This window comes from Cetorhinus maximus, chromosome 21 (assembly GCF_964194155.1).
Source record: "Cetorhinus maximus chromosome 21, sCetMax3.hap1.1, whole genome shotgun sequence".
Lineage (NCBI taxonomy): Eukaryota > Metazoa > Chordata > Chondrichthyes > Lamniformes > Cetorhinidae > Cetorhinus > Cetorhinus maximus.
The window spans coordinates 8,644,858-8,665,111 of record NC_135899.1 but is presented as its reverse complement, the minus strand read 5'-3'; the positions used below and the strand labels follow the sequence as shown (position 1 = coordinate 8,665,111).

The window sequence follows — 20,254 nt, the reverse complement described above, 5'->3', positions numbered from 1 at the left end:
TTCCTTGATGTCACCAGTAGCATATCCTTTAGGTAACCTACCACCGTCAACACCCCTTTGTCCTTTTGTCTATGACATCTTTGGCAATCTCTCCTTTGTCTCCACTATCACTGGCCCTCTATCCAGCTCTACCTGTCCCACCCCCTCAACCAGCTTATATTTCACCACATTTCTATACTTCCTTAGTTCTGATGAAGAGTCATACGGACTCGAAACGTTAACTGTGTTCCTCTTCGCAGATGCTGTCAGACCTGCTGAGTTTTTCCAGCTATTTTTATTTTTGTTTCAGATTTCCAGCATCCGCAGTATTTTGCTTTTATAATAAATGAGTATGAGTGTGAGAGTGAATAGGTGAGTGAATGAGTGAGAGAGAGTGAACAAGCGAGTGAGAAACAGCAGGAGTGTGAATGAGTCAGTGAATGAGTGACAGCGTGAAAGTGAGTGAGAGAGTGAGTGAACAAGAGGTGGTGAGAGTGAGTCAGTGAAAGTGAAAGTGAGTGAGGAAGAGTGACAGGGAGCGTGTGAACAAATGAGAGTGTAAGAGGGAGTAAGTAAGTGACAGGGTGAGATTGAGTGAGTGACTTGTACCTGATGGTCTCTGTTGTTTCCGTATTCTCCATTGAGATTGATGCGGTGACAGTTTTTGTACCACCAGCCTCCTCGGTAGGACACAGCGCAGTTAGTCAGAGCCTCGTCATTGTCTGAGTCCAGGGTGGTGAAGCTACTGCCGTGATGATAGGACAGAGAATTCCCTGTGAAAAGCACATGGTTCAGTTATAGGTGGTATGAATGTGTGTAAGAGATTGTTCCAATAGGATTGTTATGTTTTGAACTGTCATTTTTAATTTAAAGGAGGTAGGGAGGAGGTTGTATAACTCTTGTCTGACAACAGGCTAGATGCCTAGTTACCATGGGACAGGTGGACCCAAGTCAAGATTTGCTGCACAAAGTGCAAAGTTCTCACGCCTGAAAACAAAGGCAGGAGCAGCTGGACTGACTGTGGGCAGACTTTCTGATTTCGGACAGAAAGAGAGGTTTCAGAGAGAGATGAAAGGCTGCAGCTAGTATGGTTAGCAGAGAGGAGAGTGTAGCCTTTCTGTGGTCTACCAGGCAGAATGTGGGAGGGAAGACGGCATCAGGTTGTAGATACACATCCTGTGGCAATCTAAGGAATTCAGAAGATTGGGCCTAGCATGGCTGATGGGGGAAATAATTGTTGACATGGGCTTTACTGCTGGTATTTGATTGGAAATTTTCTGGAAACTGAGAGAAGTGCCTTTTGACGGTTACTGGACATTACGACACAGTAAAATGGGGAGAAACGTGGAAGCAGGGAGTGATTTTGGTTCGGTTCCTGTAGAAACTGTGATTCTGCAGAGAGTGGGCAATGAAGCATAAGTGTGTCATGGGGTTTTCGGTCATGCTAAGGCAGTAATAAGGGTTATCGAAGAGCCAAATCTTCCAGTCTCCGATCATATGTGTCGGGACCCTGTGGAAGTCCTGATGCTTGGACTTGCATGGGAATTTCCCTAGAAGTTTAAACTGGGTAATTGCCCTGCTCCCCAGGACCCTGCACAAATATCTCTGCCTCCGAGTTAGAGTTGGGGACTTGGGAGAGATCCACTGTGCTTACCTGGATCGTTACCCACTGTGCTTACCTGGATCGTTACCCACTGTGCTTACCTGGATCGTTACCCAAGAAATGTTAGACAGTTTAAAACATGGTCTCACACTTAGTAACTCCACAACCAACATCCCCCAATCACCATGCCACCCCTGACCACTCAACTACACCTCAGATCAGGCCAGACTTCTCCCTGGCTACCCCCAATCACCCGGCTACTCCGACGTGCCGGACAAGGAGACATGGACAATGTCACATGGACGTCACACGGGTAAAATTGCACAGAGATTGGCAGACGGGAGACGTTAGAGAGGGAATGGTGACCAAGACGATGGAAGGGTCTGTACAGAATGTGATAGAATGGGCTAAAAAGAAGGGGGGTCTATTTAATGATATATTGGAGCCTGATAATGAGGAGCGAGTTTATTTGATGATAGAATGGAAATGGATAATGAGTGTGGTCTAACACACAGTGAGGGCAAAAGTGAACATAACCCAATGAGCGAGTCAGTTTAAGGAAGCTCTTGAGGCCACTCTGAGTGCCTTATTGACCTGATCGCAGTTCGGTCACAGACCCAGACCGGAGCAGGGGGTCGGGGAGTCCTGTCCCAGTCTGGCACAGGTTGTCAGGGTGAGGTAAGAGGGTCAGCGGGTGTACAAGGTAGCAGAATGAGCTGGCGGTGTTTACTTCGGTGTGTTGGAAGGTCTCACTCACCGGCATTTCCAGCATATTTTCCCACTTTCAGTTTGTATTTCTGGGCCAGACTCTCCACCACAAAGTTATCGTAGGTAGCGTAAGCCGACTCATTACCATTCCTCAGATCCACACGGAGTTCGTAACGTTGCTGTGATGTCATCTGGTGGAGATATTCCAGACCTAGTGCGTAGGAGGAATCCAGAATTAACCAGTGATCTCAAGGGACTGAATCCCAATAAACCAAAATGACAGGGTGGCAAAGACCGGCTGCACCAAAACACACCCTCTCCCCTGCGCCCCCACCCTCTCCCAGCTCACCTACTCCCTACAACCAACACACTATCACGCACATCACCCCAACCCTCTCCACAGCCGTGCCCCCACACTTTCACCACCCCCACTTTCCCCCCCTGAAACCTGCCACACCCCAGACTCTGTGGTGACTAAAGGGGGTGTCACCAACTCCTGCTGAGACAGTGTGGACTTACCCAGCCAGCTCCCTGAACCTGTCCTTACCCAGCCAGCAACCTGAACCTGTCCTTACCCAGCCAGCTCCCTGAACCTGTCCTTACCCAGCCAGCTCCCTGAACCTGTCCTTACCCAGCCAGCTCCCTGAACCTGTCCTTACCCAGCCAGCTCCCTGAACCTGTCCTTACCCAGCCAGCTCCCTGAACCTGTCCCTACCCAGCCAGCTCCCTGAACCTGTCCTTACCCAGCCAGCTCCCTGAACCTGTCCTTACCCAGCCAGCTCCCTGAACCTGTCCTTACCCAGCCAGTGTTCCTCTGCCAGGTCCCCGAACCCAGTCGCGTAGGCCTTCCAGTTCCTCATGAAGTTGGTTTTGCCATTCATTCTCCTCTGGAAAACCTTGAGGAGGGAAAGAGGAAAATGATCATCAGTCCTGGAAGCTGGTCTCCTGTCTCCGCAGATTCAGAAGGACAAGCTGAGGAAAAGTCCTGAGCTCATTCTATCGTCACAGGATCAGGAATATCGACAGAGTAATTAATAAAAAATCTGCTGGGATGCAGATGTGGCTTAAACCGGCTCTGACCATGTTTAAACTCTGACCCTGCACCATCGGCTCTGAACTTGTGTTTAATCTCTGACCCCTCACTATTATCCCTGACCCTATGTTTAAACACTGACCATGCACCACTGGCTCCCACTCCATTTTTAAACTCTGACCCTGCATCATCAGCTCTGACCCCATGTTTAAACTCTGTCCCTGCATCATTGGCTTTGACCCTGTGTTTAAACTCTGACCCTGCACCATTGGCTCTGAACCCGTGTTTAAACGCTGACCCTGCACCATTGGCTCTGAACCTGTGTTTAAACCCTGATCCTGCACCATTGGCTTGGACCCCATTTTAAAACTCTGACCCCATGCTTAAACTCTGACCCCGCACCATTGGCTCTGACCCTGTGTTTAAACCCTGACCATGCGCCATTGTCTCTGACCCTGTGTTTAAACTCTGACCCTGCACCATCGTCTCCGGCCCTGTGTTTAAACTCTGACTCCATATCATCGGCTCCGACCCTGTGCTTAATCCCTGACCCAACACGTTTGCTCTGACCCTGCACCATTGGCCCTAACCCCATGTTTAAACTCTGACCCTGCGTTTAAACTCTGGCCCCGCACCATTGGCTCTAATCCCATGTTTGAACTCTGACCCCGCACCATTGGCCCTAACCCCATGTTTAAACTCTGACCCCGCACCACCGGCCCTGGCCCCGTCTTTCGGCGCTGGCCCCACACCACAGGCTCTGACCCCTTGGGAGTGAAATTTAAACTCTTTGAATGATGGGTGTTTGATTCTAAGACCTAATGTCCAAGAGTTGCCCTCCCCATGATTCTAGCAGCTGGGCCTCTAACACTCGAGTCTACCTTAACCCCACCCATGAACCCTGACTGTGTCACCAACTCCAACTGACTGTCATCCTGGGAGATTTAATCACATCACCATCAGCCTCATCCAATCAAATAGCTTTCCTTCTGCCATCTCCAATAATTTTTATACCTATAGTGGAAATGGTCAAAGAAATGCAAAATAATAATACCCCACTTTGTTTTTCTTTTAATACCCCTAATAAGCTCTCTCCTGGTTGTTGCAGGGAGTCATGTCCAGGAGATTAATCTTCAATTCCCGAAGGTAATCCCAGGCAATCCTGAGGACAATCCGGAATTCAGAGGACATTTCCAAATCCCTAGGAAAATACTGTGGATAATACCAGGGAAAATCCAAATTCCGAGGGCAATCCTGAGGGCTATCCCAATCCCGAGGACAATCCTGCGAGTGATCCTAGGGAAATCCCTAATCCCAAGGACAATCCTGGGGATAATCCGGGAGCAATTCCGAAGACAATCCCAAATTCTGAACACAATCCCATGGTAATCGCAAGAACAATTCCGAGGGTAATTGCGATCCGGGGGTCAGTGGCTCTGACTCTGCGGGTATCGTGCTTACCATCCAGCCTCCGCCATTGGTGCTCATGTCGCAATAAGCTTTGATGGGCTTATCTTTATTCCCATTCAGGTAGAGGGTGACGACGCTTGACTCTGCCCTTCCGTTGCTGCGTTCCTCTCCGCAATCCTTCGGAAATGGGATGTGGGCACCGACTACGGGAAGAATCAAAGAGAGAGAGAGGGAGGGTGGATGCCAGTGTACAAGATCCTGGAGAGTGCATGGGCGTGCTCATGAGGGAAATTGCTGGTGCGCCAAGTCAGAAACAGGGAGTGGGGCGGAAATGCCAATCTTATGGCTCTCCCTTCTGAGGGGTGTGAAGCAGTCAGAGTAAAAACTGCAACTAAAGGTACTGTGGGTACAGTGCGTGGAGTAGTGGATCTGCTGCTAGACCCGAGATTCAAAATAATAATCCAGAGAAAGAAATTCCGAATCCCACTGGAGTTCAGTTGAAGAAAAGACTCGTCGTTGAAAGCTGGTCTCAGTAAAAATGAAAAAACAAAAACAAAAATACCTGGAAAAACTCAGCAGGTCTGACAGCATCTGCAGAGAGGAATACAGTTAACGTTTCGAGTCCGAATGACACTTCATCAGAACAGAAAATGACCCTGAAGCTGCTGAATTAGTGTTAAAAATCCCAACTGTTTCACCAATGTCTTCTTACGCTGGGGAATGTGCCAGCCTTACCCAGTTTGTGTCTGTGTGTGACTCCAGACACACACCCCAAAGATATCTGACTTTTAACTAGCCTCAGAAACAGACTACAGCAAGTCACTGGGTGGTCTCAAACTCAACACTGGCACCATCACCTCTGTACAAGGTGGGAATGGGCAATAAAAAGTAGGGAGGTTATGCTTCAGCTGTACAGGGCACTGGTGAGACCACATCTGGAGTACTGTGTGCAGTAATGGTCTCCTTGTTTAAGGGAAGGATGTAAATGCATTGGAAGCAGTTCAGAGAAGGTTTACCAGACTAATACCTGGAATGGGCAGGTTGTCTTATGAGGAAAGGTTGGACAGGCTGGGCGTGTGTCCACTGGAGTTTAGAAGAGTAAGAGGTGACTTGATTGAAACATGTAAGATCCTGAGGGGTCTTGACAGGGTGGTTGTGGAGAGGATGTTTCCTCTGGTGGGAGAATCTAGAACTAGAGGTCACTTTAAAAATAATGTGTCACTCATATAAGACAGAGATGAGGAGAATTTTTTTCTCTGAGTGGTGAGTCTTTGGAACTCTCTTCCTCAAGAGGCAGTGGAAGCAGAGTCTTTGAATATTTTTAAGGAAGAGGTAGATAGTTTCTTAATAACCAAGGGGGGTGAAAGGCTTTCGGCGATAGTCAGGATTGTGGGGTTGAGGTTACAATTAAATCAGCCATGATCTTATTGAATGGCGAAGGAGGCTCAAGGAGCAGAATGGCTCCTAGTATGTTCATAAATATCAGCATTGCCAGCAATGCCCATGTCCTGGATGTCACGAAAGTGTAATAACTCTCATAATATTGTTGTGATTTATTGTAAAAGTAGGTTAATAGTGGGATTTGGATAGTTTCTCTCTCTCTCTGTTGGGGGGGTGGGGTGGGGTGGGGTGTGTGCGTGTCTGTGTCTATGGTGCGTGTGTATCTGTGTGTGTGTCTATGTGTGTGCATGTATGTGCATGTGTGTGTGTCTCTATGGTGTGTGTGTCTTTGTATGTGTGTGTGAGTGAGAGAGATAGATTTAATTGAATTGGAGACAGCTGGTCTGGAGGCTTTGACTTACCAAAAGAAGCTAGGTTTGAAATGCTAAATACATAAACATGGCTGAGGTGAGGAGAATTTGCATCTGTCGATAAATCAGGGCAGTGTGAATTTCAAAGAGATGGTAGGATATTATACCTAGCCAGAGAAGCTAGGCCAAGCAGTGTGTTTGTTTTTCTCAAGGGTTACTGATAACATTAGCACCATAAATAGATTTATATTATGAGAAAGGTAAAGTTCCAAAGACATATGGGAACAACAAAATTTGCATTAAAAAGGAGAAACATGTATAAAGTAGAATGAGTAATGTGTCAGGGAAGGCTTTGTAAGATCTACCAGAGGTGTGAAAAGCCTCCAGCATTTGTGCATTAAGCTGCTGTCTACAGAAACCGAAGCTGGGAAAAGCCACTTTGAATTCTACTGTCCAGGGTATTGGGTTAACTGGCTGGAATCTATTTAAAATCTTTTTTAAAAAATTTACTGTTGCCTCAATAGGGGTGTAACTGAAAGTCAGATTAATTAGGGGTTTTGGGAGTTCTTATGGTAGCAATTTGTAGACCTATGTACGTGCTTGAAATCTTTTCTTTTGTTAATAAATGTTTAATTTAGTTTTGTAAAAAAATCTCTAGCCTCTTGGTGGACTTATTACTACTGAATTCAGTGCACTTACCTCGAAATAAAATACAAATTGCAAAATAGTTGTGACTGCGTGATCAAGTTTCCCTCGTGGGTTTGATCAGCCTGGCACACATCATCTGTCGCGTCACAACACCAGGGCTTAATGGCGTGTGGGGGAGGAGGGAGGGGAGGGGAGGGGTGTTCCAGAAATGCTCAATGCACAAACACATACCTGTGCTGAAGTATGCAGTAATGGCAGCCATCCGCTCACTGTCCCGCAAAGCGTGCAGCCTCACCGTGTACCTGGTGCTGGGCAGAAGCTGGCGCAGTCTGTGGCTCGTTGCCACGGGGTCCAGCTTCACTCGCTGTGGAGAGATGGAAGGTCGAGGGGCGGGGTTAGAAAGCGAGGAGGAAAGATCCCGTGGAATTTATATCACCAGTCTGTGCTTTCACAGGAAGATGATGAGAAGTTGAGGGAAGAGAGTTAATTATTTACACTCCCCTTTGTGTGAATAAGTTATTCTTGGCGTCACCCCTGAATGGCCTGGTTCTAATTTTAATATTCTGCCCCCTTGTTCTGGGCTCTCCACCGAAGGAAATAGTTTCTCTCCGTTTCCCCTATCAAATCCTTGAATAAAATTAAAGAGTATTGCTGAAAAAAAAGAGACATGCTATCAAAGCTTTTCATCTTGCACTCATCAAGTCAGCTCGCAAGACAGAAGGGACATGTCCACACTTTGCGCCTTTTCCAACTAAACAAATGCTTAGGAAACAGTCATCCCCTAGTTCTTTCCCCAGTGCAATGCCTTGAACAATCAGAGTCGATGTGCCTGGTTAGAATTTGGACAAAGCTGGGCAGTTAACTGTTCCGTGCTGCATTCTCTATGGCAACGCCTCCACCAACCAGTGCCAACTTACCAACCAATCTGGACCCTCTTCTCATGCAATATAAATTGTTGTTCCGCTGTTACTCTTGGTAATTTCTTGCATAGCTGTCCTGATGATTGCAAGATGAAAAGCTTTGATAGCATGTCTCATTTTTCAGCAATACTCAAGTTCTGTACTACCAAACAACTAAACTTAAAGACTTCAGTCAGATCACCCCATAATCTTCAAAACTGTTGGCTAGCAACATGAACTGCACGGTTGACGGGGGAGTTGGTGGCAGGCAGTGGTGAGATGTACCTGGTTATGACGCTCTAACCATCGGAGAATTGTTCAGTCCTGATAGACAGGCTGGACTCCTCCTGCTTGTATTTGGAAGGTTCACTCAACAATACCAACAACTTGTATTTATATACTGCCCTTCAACATAGTAAAATGTCCCATGACACTTCAGAGGAACGCAAATTAGGAAAAATTTGACGCCAAGCCACATAAGATGTTAAGTCAGATGACTAAAAGCTTGGTCAAAGAGGTAGGTTTTAAAGGAATGTCTTAGGGGAGGTTCAGAGAAGGAATTCCAGAGCCTGGGGCCCATAGACAACTGAAGGCCTGGCCACCAGTAATAGAGCAATAGGCTGAGGAAGCTCAAGAGGTCGGAATTGGAAAAGTACAGAGGGGATTACAGAGATAGGGAAGAGCAAGGCCATGGAGGGATTTGAAAACAAGGATGAGAATTTTAAAATTAAGACATGACTTGTCTTGGAGCCAATGTAGGTCATTGAGTACAGGAGATGATGGGTGAACGGGGCTCGGTGCGTGGGCAGCAGAGTTTTGGATGAGCTCATGTTTACGGAGGTTAGAGGATGAGAAGCCAATAGGGAGAACATTGCAACAGTCGAGCCTAGAGGTAACAAGGACAGGGTTGAGGGTTTCAACAGCAAGTGAGCTGAGTCAGGAGTGGGGATGGGAGATGTTACAAAGTTGGAAGAAGTTGATCTTAGTGACCCTGTGGATACTCAGTGGGATGTGTGCAATGGGGTCTCCCCCATTCACAATGTTGCTGCTTCGGGATCCACATTATGCATTGTCAGAAAGCCCCTTCCCATTGGCTCCTCAGACTGGAATGTGTCACTTTCCCTGACGGGTTTCCTGATTGCGGACGGATACCTGAGCCTCACTCCCTTTAGTCTCGTACACAAGGAGGTATCCAGTCACTGGGCTTCTTGGGCTCTTCCATGAGACCAGGCCTTCAGTTGACGAGATGTCACGCACCGTGAGGTCCCTCGGCAAGTCAGACCCTGGGGAGAGAAGCATTACATAGTTAGAGCCTCTCACCAGCTCAGGGCGGCCCAAACGATTTAACAGGTCCTGGAGGAGCCTGTAAAAGAGAATCATGGGATGTGGAACGAACGCCTGCTCTTCATTGTGCAGCCTGCACTTGCTGCAGTGCTCGCTCAATTACTCACCAGTGACAAAGCTGGTACTGATCCTTGGGCTCTTCCTGTCTCCCTTGACACTGTGGATCTCTGCTTTGTACTCAGTGTTCATATTGAGACCAGTGAGCTGCAGTTCTGCGGTGTTACCTGGCACATTCTTGCTCACAGTGGGAACTGGGAGAAACAAGAGGGAAAATTGTGGTATAAAATATTAAGATTCTGTTAGCATTCCCGAGCCAAAGGGAAAAGTGGTTAATTCCTTCGGCACACACAGTGGGCTGAATAATACAGGTGGGGGAAGGGCAGACCACCCTGCCGTCCCTCCACTCTCGCCCCAGAAGGAACGTCGTTGTGGAGCTAACATGCTCCGCACAGGCCATAAAGCGCTACAGGGCTGATTAATGAGGGCCAATTGCAACTTACAGCCTTCATTAGGGGGGGAAGCCTCACCCCTCTGGAGCTGCCAGCCAATCTGATTGGTCGGCAGCTCCATCATTCCTGGCAGCACCAGTGGCAGCTGCCGGGACTGCAGGAGAAGGAGGCGATCGAGGGCCATGGATCCCCGGAGCAGGTAGGTCCAGGGTTTTGGGCTGGGAGGGTTTGGGCAGGTTCGGGATGGGAGCGGGGGTGGGGGTCAGTAGCTGGGTATGAGGGACGCAGCAGGTAGAAAAGAAGGAAAAGGGGGTTCGACTTAAGGGGGGGCTGCCCACGATTGGCAAAGGGCAGCCTCCGAAGGGTGACCCCCCCCCACTTCCTTCACGTTTGATTTTTAAAAAATCAGCTTCCCACTCCCGCCTGCCTACACCACTGTGTGCACGTATTATCACCATCAATTGGCTTAATAACAAGCCGAATTGACCCTTGATCATTCATTTAAATATGGCAGGCAGGCTGCCAAGTTCAGTGCTCATCCATCCCGTATATTATGGGGGAGAGCTCAGGGGTGGGTAGGAAGGTGGTTGGTTTGGCACCTAGCAATTAGACATGCCCTCCCCCCACCACCAACACACCTGCCAGGGCATGTAAAATTCAGCATAATGTATCCTGGAATTATTATAAAGGGACACTCTGGGATTGGAGTGTCTGGGCCTGGTTATAAAGAGTCTCCATTAACAGGAAATTCAGGGGGCTGGCCTGGGGATATTCAGAGTTTTTCCCCTAAGTTAGATTTGGCAATATGGTGAGAGTTTTGCCCCTGTATTGGGTTTGGGGATATGGGGAGAGTTTTGCCCGTGTTGGGTTTGGGGACATGGGGAGAGTTTTGCCCCTGTGTTGGGTTTGGGGATATGGGGAGAGTTTTGCCCCTGTGTTGGGTTTGGGGAGAGTTTTGCCCCTGTGTTGGGTTTGGGGATATGGGGAGAGTTTTGCCCCTGTGTTGGGTTTGGGGGTATGGGGAGAGTTTTGCCCCTGTGTTGGGTTTGGGGATATGGGGAGAGTTTTGCCCCTGTGTTGGGTTTGAGGATATGGAGAGAGTTTTGCCCCTTTGTTGGGTTTGGGAATATGGGGAGAGTTTTGCCCCTGTGTTGGCTGTTGCAGCACTCGCTGACCTGTGTCACTCACCATTTTGGCCACTGTAAGTGATGACATAGTGATTGATTGGTGCAATCGCAGGTCTCCAGACAAGGAGGGCCATAGTGTCCGAGACATTAGCAGCTTTCAGGTCAGATGGAGCGTCTGGGGCTGAATAAACATCAGAAAGTCGAGATTACTTTACATGACACAATAATAGACAGGACCTTCTGTTTATTCAGTTCAGTCCTACTAATTATACTTCCAATGCTCTCTTCAGTGATATCATCAAAACTCTAACTCCCAATCTCTATTAGTGTGTTTAACATTCATGAGTCACTCCATTTTATAACATAGGAACATGGGTACACCATTCAGCCCCTTGAACCTGCTACGCCACTAATTTAGGTCATGCCTGATCGTCTCCCACACTATCCCTATATCCCCTGATGTCATCAGTGTCTGGAAACCTATCAATCCCTGTCATGAACATACTCAATATCTGAGCTTCCACAGACTCCCTGATGGAGAGAATTCCAAAGAATTCTTGAATACTTCTTTAAAAAGTATATTTCCCAGTAATGCCTGAAAATCACTTCACTTCAAATCCAATATATATATATGTACAGTTACTCACAATTGCTTCAACTAAGGGTGTAGAAAGATCGGAGAAGGTGCAGAATAGGTTTCTACCTGACTTGAGAGGTTAAAACTATCAGGAAAAACCCAACATGCTGGGTCTCTTTCCTCTAGAAAAGGAGGCTGAGGTGCTGACCTGATGGAGGCCTTTACCCGCGGAGCGGCAATTAGACTTGGACTGCCGCTCCACTCCTACTTCCTTACCTTGTAATCTTTTAGATTTCGTCTTGCCCGCCCTTCCGAGGCGGGCCGGATGGGGACTGTGTGGTGTACCGTGCTCCTGAGGCCTTCAGTCGAGCCGGGGGAAATTGGGTCAGGCTTGGAGGGGTAGTCAGGGTTTAGGGGCAGTGCAGGGTAGGGATGTTGGGACGGGGGTGTTGGGAGTCCTATAGGGAGGATGGGGGAGGGTCGGTACTGAGGGAGTGCTGCACCGTCGGAGGGTCGGTACTGAGGGAGTGCTGCACCGTCGGACGGTCGGTACTGAGGGAGTGCTGCACCGTCGGAGGGTCGGTACTGAGGGAGTGCTGCACCGTCGGAGGATCGGTACTGAGGGAGTGCTGCACCGTCGGAGGGTCGGTACTGAGGGAGTGCTGCACTGTTGTAGAGAAATAGAGTAGGATGTGTGAAATGTTGGAGGGAAATGGGGGTGCTGGGAGGGGAATGGGATTGGGGTAAGCAGATTTTGGTTTGGTGGGAGAGGGATGAGGGGTGGATTATGAGGTTAGAGTTGAAGGGTCACGCGGGATAGATAAACACGAGCCCCTCAGTAATCTCCCAGGGGCTGGAGTGCAAAGTCCAATATTCCCAAACCCCCCCGCTCATGCTCTCACTCCTCACACCCCTCCTTCCATCCCTCACTCACCAGTTGTGAAGTGGTCCAGGATGGGGGGGCTTTCGATGGCCCCTTGCACAGCCACCAGGTTGATCTCATACTGGGTATCTGGGAGCAGGCCTTTCAGGGTGATGTTGGTTTTCCCGCCATCTATTATCGCACTCTTCGGTGTACCTGCAACAAGAACAACGACCAGGGGTGGGGAGGTTAAAGTTTGCTGACGCACTGGGGTTAAAGATTACCGAGGATTGGTGTATGAAGGGTTAAGATTCGCCGCCACACACAGCACTAGGGGTTGAAGGGGAGCAAGGTGCAGTGCATTGGGGTTATATTTTGCTGATAAAGGGTTCAAGGTCGTGGCACACTGAGGGGGAGGGTAAAAGGTCACTTCCTGAACCTCTCAGCAGTCGATTGACTGGATGGTTTTGACACATTCCCACGCCTCCTGTGGCACAAACACACACCAAATGCTGGTTACTGATTGCAGGGCCTGGCCTGACCACCGTGGGCCTGGGATTTTTATCATGGCTAAAAGGGGTTTCCCTTCCCTCCATCTGAAGAGTCGGCGGGGACAATGCCTGCCCCGCAGTGATGTCACACTCCGGGGACAATGCCTTACGAGAGCTGCCGGTCAGTCTGATTGGCCGGCAGCTCTCTGGCCCCTGCAGCGGTCAGGACAGCGGCTGCAAGCAATCCGCAGGGCCCGAGTCCCGGGCGTCCAGGACCAGGTAAGATTTGGTGGTCTCAGGGTGGGGAGGCTTGGGGGCTGTGAGGGGGCGGGTGGACAAAGGGGGATTGGGTTGTTGGCAGGGAGGATGGGTTGGGGAAGGGAAGGGAGGTCCTGTGGTTACCAGACGTTAAGGGTAGGGTGGGAGCGCTCAATGCTAAAGGGGGTCTGCTGACGGAGGTGCACCCCCGCCCTCCTCGCCAGAAGCCTGAACCCAATTTGTTTCCTGACCTCCCCCCATATCCCAGAACTCCTCCCGCCAGCCGGAAAATTGAGGCTGGGCAGGAAACGGTCCTTAAGTGGTTAATAATTGGACAAAGGGAGGGCGGACCGGCCAGCCGAGGCCTCAATTGGACATAAGACCATAAGACATAGGAGCAGAAATTAGGCCATTCGGCCCATCGAATCTGCTCCACCATTCAATCATGGCTGATAAGTTTCTCGACCCCATTCTCCCGCCTTCTCCGCGTAACCTTTGATCCCCTTACCAATCAAGAACCTGTCTATCTCGGTCTTAAATACACTCAATGACCTGGCCTCCACAGCCTTCTGTGGCAATGAATTCCATAGAGAGGGAGGGTGGACCGGTCGGCCGAGGCCTCGCCTGTCCCAGTGTAAAATTGCTGAGATGTGGGGGTGGGCGGGAACCCATCTGGGAGCCCACGCGCGGGCGGGAACCCATCTGGGAGCCCACCCGCTGAATTTTATGCTCACCCCTCCCCACCCACAAACAAACCTGCTGCCGGGGGAAACGTAACATTCTGCCCATGGCCTCACCTTGTTTAGTCGGGACATAGAAGATCTTGAAGGTCTTGACAGGAGCTGAAGGTGCTGCCCAGTGGACGGTGACTGAGGTGTCTCTGAGGTCTATGAACCTCAGTCTGCTCCGACTCTCTCGAGCTGGAATTTAAAAATAAAAGGAAAATGACATTCCCAGCGGGATTCACTCAAACTTTCCCTGGGTGTGTGGTGGGTTGGGCGGGGAGGACCAGACGAACAGCGATGGAAGCAGCTTGGAGCGGGGAGGGGCAGGAATGAACAATCCTGGAGCTGAGTCTTTAACCGTCGTTTGTTTGAAGTAAAGGAAAACGGCCCCTCAAATCCTGAGGCAGCGACCTCCAGCCCTATTGGCTGCCCATGTGACCAATGGCAACCACCTATCCGTGTCGCTTCACAAAGGCCTTTCCGCGCGCGTCGACAAAAGGCGCCAGCTCACCACAGCCGTCCCTTGGCAACCCAGCGGCTCATTTCAATGGAGGCAGGAGAAGGACATCATGGGACATGCAACAACTTACCCAGGGTGCTTTGCGGAGAGGCGCCATTTTCCTGTTGGCGTGATGGGCCTGAAGTGAAGGTGAGAACACGGGACAATGTTATCAGAGGCAGGGGGAAACCAGGGGCAGACTTACAACTTTCCAGCTGTTTTATCCACTGGTTGAAGACAGGGTCGGTTCCAGCTGTGATTTCCCCCTCCAAAAGGTCGAATATCCAGCTCACAGCTTGGCCGATGAATGATATGATGGGGGGGGGGGGTGGGGGGAGTAAGATCCTCTGGTGGAGGGAGCGGGGAGCAGAGCTGGTGGACTCCAAGACAACAAGGAGCCACGGGGAAGGGGAGGGAAAGGGGTTAAAACCAACAAGAAAGGCAGGACAAGGAAACTGGGCTGAATGCAGAGAACTGGAGTGAGAGGGATTCCCAGGATCTCTAAACATTGAGCCTGGAATCATGCCGTGTGATATTCATCCCAATCCCTGAACTCCCAGCTCTGCTCATTTTCCTGGATTGACCCTCTGACAGTGCAGCATTCCCTCAAAACTGTCCTTGCAACAGTTCAGTCCTACCTCAGTGCTACCCCTCTGACATTGCAGCACTCCCTCAGTGCCGACCCTCTGACAGTGCAGCACTCCCTCAGTTTTACCCCACTGACAGTGTAGCACTCCCTCAGTACTGTCCCTCTGACAGTGCAGCACTCCCTCAGTCCATCATCTACAAGGCACAAGTCAGGAGTGTGATGGAATACTCCCCACTTGCCTGGATGAGTGCAGCTCCCACAACACTCAAGAAGCTCGACACCACCCAGGACAAAGTAGTCTGCTTGACTGGCACCATATCCACAAACGTTCACTCCCTCCACCACCGACGCATAGTAGCAGCAGTGTGTACCATCTACAAGATGCACTGCAGGAATTCACCAAGGCTCCTTAGAAAGTACCTTCCAAACCCACAAACAGTACCATCTAGAAGGACATGGGCAGCAGACACATGGGAACACCACCACCTGGAAGTTCCCCTCCAAGCCACTCACCATCCTGACTTGGAAATATATTACCGTTCCTTCGATGGGTCAAATCCTGGCACTCCCTCCCTAACAGCACTGTGGGTGTACCTACACCACATGGACCGCAGCGGTTCAAGAAGGCAGCTCACCACCACCTTCTCAAGGGCAACTAGGGATGGGCAATAAATGCTGGCTTAGCCAGCGAAGCCCACATTCCGCAAATGAATAAAAAAATTAAAATACAAAAAGTACTGACCTTTGATATGGCAGCACTCCCTCAGTACTGTCCCTCTTACAGTGCAGCACTCCCTCAGTACTGTCCTTCTGACAGTGCAGCATTCCCTCAGTACTGTCCTTCTGACAGTGCAGCACTCCCTCAGTACTGTCCTTCTGACAGTGCAGCACTCCCTCAGTACTGACCCTCTGACAGTGCAGCTCTCCCTCAGTACTGACCCTCTGACAGTGCAACTCTCCCTCAGTACTGACCCTCTGATAGTGCAGCACTCCTTCAGTACTGACCCTCTGACAGTGCAGCACTCCCTCTGTACTGACCTTCTGACAGTGCAGCACTCCCTCAGTACTGACCCTCAGACAGTGCAGCACTCCCTCAATACTGACCCTCTGACAGTGCAACGCTCCCTCAGTACTATCTTTGCAACAGCCCAGCATTGCCTCAGTGTTTTGAGGTGATGGAATTCAAAGCCAACTGCACCATCCTCCTGCCAAACAATTACCGTTAGATGATGGTGGTAAACAAGAGCAGAACATGCTAGAAATGTCCAGCGGGTCAGGGAGCACTTGTGGGAGGGACACGTGTACCAAGAGCCAACACAGACACGATGCGCCCAACGGGCTCCTCCTGTGCTTTATGACTCTCTTTAATTGGTTTATCCCTTCATCAGCAGTTGCTGCCTGGCCTGCTGAACATTCCCAGCATTTTCTCTTTAGGTTTCAGATTTTCATCCACGCAGCACATGGCTAAATATCAGCATGCTATTCAGGCCCTGGGTGATTCAGGAAACAGAGATAAAGCCTGACCCTAGGCCGGGCAGGATATGTCCCTGATGGTAATGCAAACCTCTGGCCTCTAGATTAAAAAAAAGATGGAGGTAAAATTGTTAACACTCAACATGAGCTCCTGCTGTATTGGGATGAAGTGATGGTTAATGAAGAAGAGCTTTTTGATCAGAGATAACAGCAGAGAAATTATAATCCTGAGAACAATGATTGAGCGACTGGGCCCTGTTAGTACCTGTTCGTGCCACAATTGGAATTGGCTCCGTTTGCTGGTTCTTTAACACACCATAGAGGGAAATGAGGTACTCGGTGCTGGGTATGAGATCTGCGATGGTGACATTGCGAAGGTTGCCAGGCACCGTGACCTCCTTGACTCCCAGCCGCCCCTGAGAGTCTCTGTACTGAACCAGGAAAGAGTCAAAGGCCCCTTCCTCCACCGTCCAGTAGAGTTTGAGGCTGTGAGTGTCGATGTTTGTGACCGAGAGCCTTCCCAGCGTACTGAACCCGGCTGTGTGAACGGGAACCGCTAGAGAGAGGATGACATGGAGGGTTAATGGGCGCGGAAAGAGTACGAGGAGGGCAAGGTTGTGTAGGAAAAGGCAGGGGCTCTTTCAGCAGAATCTCACTATTCAGGTCTGTCTTCAGAAGCTGAATTCAATCCAAATCCACGTTTCTCTACTATCAAGTGAACGAACAATTTATCTCGCTTCCCATCGGACTTCACAATCCTTGTTCCACTAGCTTAGGCCTGGGTGGGTGTCTGTCATTCAAGCCCCTCGATTAGGTTTCGGTCTGTAACTCACTCCCAGGTATCTGATATTCTACATAAACCAACCAAACCCCTCAATTATATTATGGTCTGTAACTCAATCCTGGGTATCTGTTATTCTATATAAAAACCAACTAAACTCCTTGGATAGGTACTAGCCTGTAACTCATTCCCAAATATCTGGTATTCTATAAATAAACTTCACAAGCCTCTTGTATAGATTCCAGTCTGTAACTCCCTCCCGGGTATCTGTTATCCTATATGTAAACCAGCCAAACCCCTCGATTAGATTCCAGTCTGTAATTCACTCCTGTCTCTGTAATTCTATATATAAACCACCCAAATTGAATGATTAGATTTCAGTCTGTAACTCACTCCCGGGTATCTGTTATTCTATATATAAACCAGCCAAACCCCTCAATTAGATTCCAGTCTGTAATTCACTCCTGTCTCTGTAATTCTATATATAAACCACCCAACCAAATGATTAGATTGCAGTCTGTAACTCCTTCCCGGGTATCTGTTATTCTATATATAAACCACCCAAACCCCTCGATTTAGATTCCAGTCTGTAATTCACTCCTGTCTCTGTAATTCTATATATAAGCCACCCAAATTGAATGATTAGATTCCAGTCTGTAATTCACTCCCAGGTATCTGTTATTCTATATATAAACCAGCCAAACCCTTTGATTAAATTCCAATCTGTAACATACTGCCGGATATCTGGTATTCTCTACATTAGTAACATAATATGGATTTCACGAATACGAAAGGGAGATTCTCCACTGATGGGAATGCTGTGAGGAAGAAACAATTTAATGCCTCCAGAAATTATTTTATCTTTGCCCAGCCTAAGTCGGAGGAGAATTGAGAACATTCCTGTAAACAAAACACATGGTTAGGGGTCTCCATGTTTTACACTTAGGAGAGTGAGGTCTGTCTCCGAAGGTGAAATTCTAGCATCTAGCCTGGGAAGAGGAAAAGAATGGAAACTGAAAGCCAAGCACATTCAGAGTAAACTTAGACCTGCACACGTGTGTCAAAATATACACACCTTACAGCGGCTTAATTTGACTTTATCTCACTTTGTGCCCCCTTCTAACCCAATAATTACGCAGTGTCTTAACACTAAAACATCATTTATTCAATTTAGACCTTAGCAATGCGCATTAGGCCTGAGAAGCCTACCCGTGGAACCTGCTGTCATACTTTGGAAAAACAAAATGGCGGTGGTTTCCACAGCGACAGAAGCAATTGAAGAAATATTTTCTTGCTCCCAGCCTCAAGATGCTGAGAACAGAGAGAGAGATGGAGGGTGAAAATATTTCCTGAGGAGGGAAAAAGCCGGAATAGCTGAGTCGATCCATATTCCTGGATCGCATGTACCTGTGATGGTTAAGAGAGCCACCAACGGCCTGGAGAGTTGGCCACCGGACACCCCATAGAGGTAAATGGTGTAGTTGGTCGTAGGCCTAAGGCCTGTGATGTATGTTGATCTGCGGTCACCGGTTACCGTGATATTCTGCAGAGTCTCAGAACCCTGAGATTTGTACTGTATCAGGAAGGAGTCAAAGATAATCTCGGCTGTCCAGGAGAGGAGGAGGGAGTCAGCTGTGATGTTTGAGAATGAAAGGCTCCCAAACTTGCCTGATTTTTCTCCCTCTTTGTCCGCGGGGGCTAAAAGGAGGAAGAGAAAGAAATAGACAACACTTTACTGAGGGGAAGCTGCTGCTGCTCGACTGCAAGAGAAAGCACTTCCTTACAGTTTCAACTCTCCAGCAGACGATGACTTCAATTGTTAGTACATCACAATCCTAGAATCTCATGGCACAGAATGAGGGCATCATGCCTGTACCAACTCTTTCAAAGAGCTGTCCAATTAGTCCCACTTCCTTAAGGCTGATCCTCTGTGAATTTTCCCCCTTCAATTACCAGCCTTTCAGGCAATGCTGATCAAAACAACTTGCTGTGTGAACAAAATGTTTCCCCATCTCCACATCTGGATTTTTTAATGTACCTTATCTGGATTATTATCTTAAACCTGTGTCCTCTGGTTGCTGACCTTCCTGCCAGTGGAAACAGTTTCTCCTTAGTTATTTCAAAACCCCTCATGCCTCGATAAATCTCCCCATAACCTTCTCTGCCCTAAGGAGAACAAAATTAACTCTCTAAGGAACAAAATCAATTCAAGAGCATTTAAAAAATCATGTCTTTCCTACAAGGCATCCACACGCTACACAGAACACACAACATTTGACAGATTAGATGATGGAAATGGGTATCGTTCCAAGGAGGTCGACCATGGTTGCCATAGCGACACTGGAGCTTCCAGCAGGCGATAGTGCTCTGGGTACTAGATAGGGAAAAGGTTGGGCAGTGGTTAAAGTAATTTTCTGGAAGAAACTGGCTTGTGAGGAATACCTGCAGTGGTTATTATAGTGGTTAGTGGCCTTGTCCGTCTGCTGCCAGAGAGCCCATAGAGAGAAATCAGGTACTTGGTACTAGGCCTCAGGCCTTCAATGAAGGAAGATTGTCGGTGTGCAGGCACAGTGAAGTTCCACACCTCCTCGGATCCGTCCACTCTGTATTGGATCAGAAAGGAATCAAAGCCACTCTCTGCAGCCCAAAAGATTTGGAGGGAGTCCTGTGTAACATTATTCCCTGAAAGGCGGATAAGTTTACTCAGCCTGCTTGGTTTTACGCCATTGGTATCTATGGAAACTGGAGAGAAAGCAGAGAAAGATGCGATTTAAAGACTGCTCTGGGCAAACTCCCCCTTGTGTAACCTAACTGGCCTAGGCCATACCCAGCACCTTATTCTTGGAGGTTGGGTTAAATATCTACAGCCTTTCAAAGATAGGTGGAGATAACAGCGAGGAGATAAGAAAGGAGAGAAAAAAGGACATAAGTCCAGGTGTGCATATATACACCACAGACTTTGTATAAGTTACCGTTACTCTGGTTCAGAGGCTCCTCCAGGTGCTTGTACTGAGTTCCTGTGTGGCAAAGACCCAACCTGGGAATGCT

The 20,254-nt window shown here is 48.7% G+C and overlaps 1 protein-coding gene across 1 annotated transcript in view; it reads right to left on the bottom strand.

Annotated features, from left to right (window-relative positions):
- Nucleotides 1-20,254, bottom strand: part of LOC144695617 (tenascin-X-like) — a 205,783-nt gene that overhangs the window by 1,147 nt on the left and 184,382 nt on the right. Inside the window, exons 24-36 of the mRNA XM_078566513.1 lie at nucleotides 19,649-19,948; nucleotides 18,614-18,904; nucleotides 16,691-16,981; nucleotides 13,937-14,059; nucleotides 12,463-12,606; nucleotides 11,013-11,132; nucleotides 9,483-9,626; nucleotides 9,184-9,314; nucleotides 7,364-7,496; nucleotides 4,785-4,936; nucleotides 3,090-3,186; nucleotides 2,340-2,501; nucleotides 589-752 (exon numbers count right to left, since the gene is read on the bottom strand). Coding sequence (XP_078422639.1) covers nucleotides 589-752; nucleotides 2,340-2,501; nucleotides 3,090-3,186; nucleotides 4,785-4,936; nucleotides 7,364-7,496; nucleotides 9,184-9,314; nucleotides 9,483-9,626; nucleotides 11,013-11,132; nucleotides 12,463-12,606; nucleotides 13,937-14,059; nucleotides 16,691-16,981; nucleotides 18,614-18,904; nucleotides 19,649-19,948 — 2,252 coding nt within the window. The remainder of the gene's footprint in view (nucleotides 1-588; nucleotides 753-2,339; nucleotides 2,502-3,089; nucleotides 3,187-4,784; nucleotides 4,937-7,363; nucleotides 7,497-9,183; nucleotides 9,315-9,482; nucleotides 9,627-11,012; nucleotides 11,133-12,462; nucleotides 12,607-13,936; nucleotides 14,060-16,690; nucleotides 16,982-18,613; nucleotides 18,905-19,648; nucleotides 19,949-20,254) is intronic.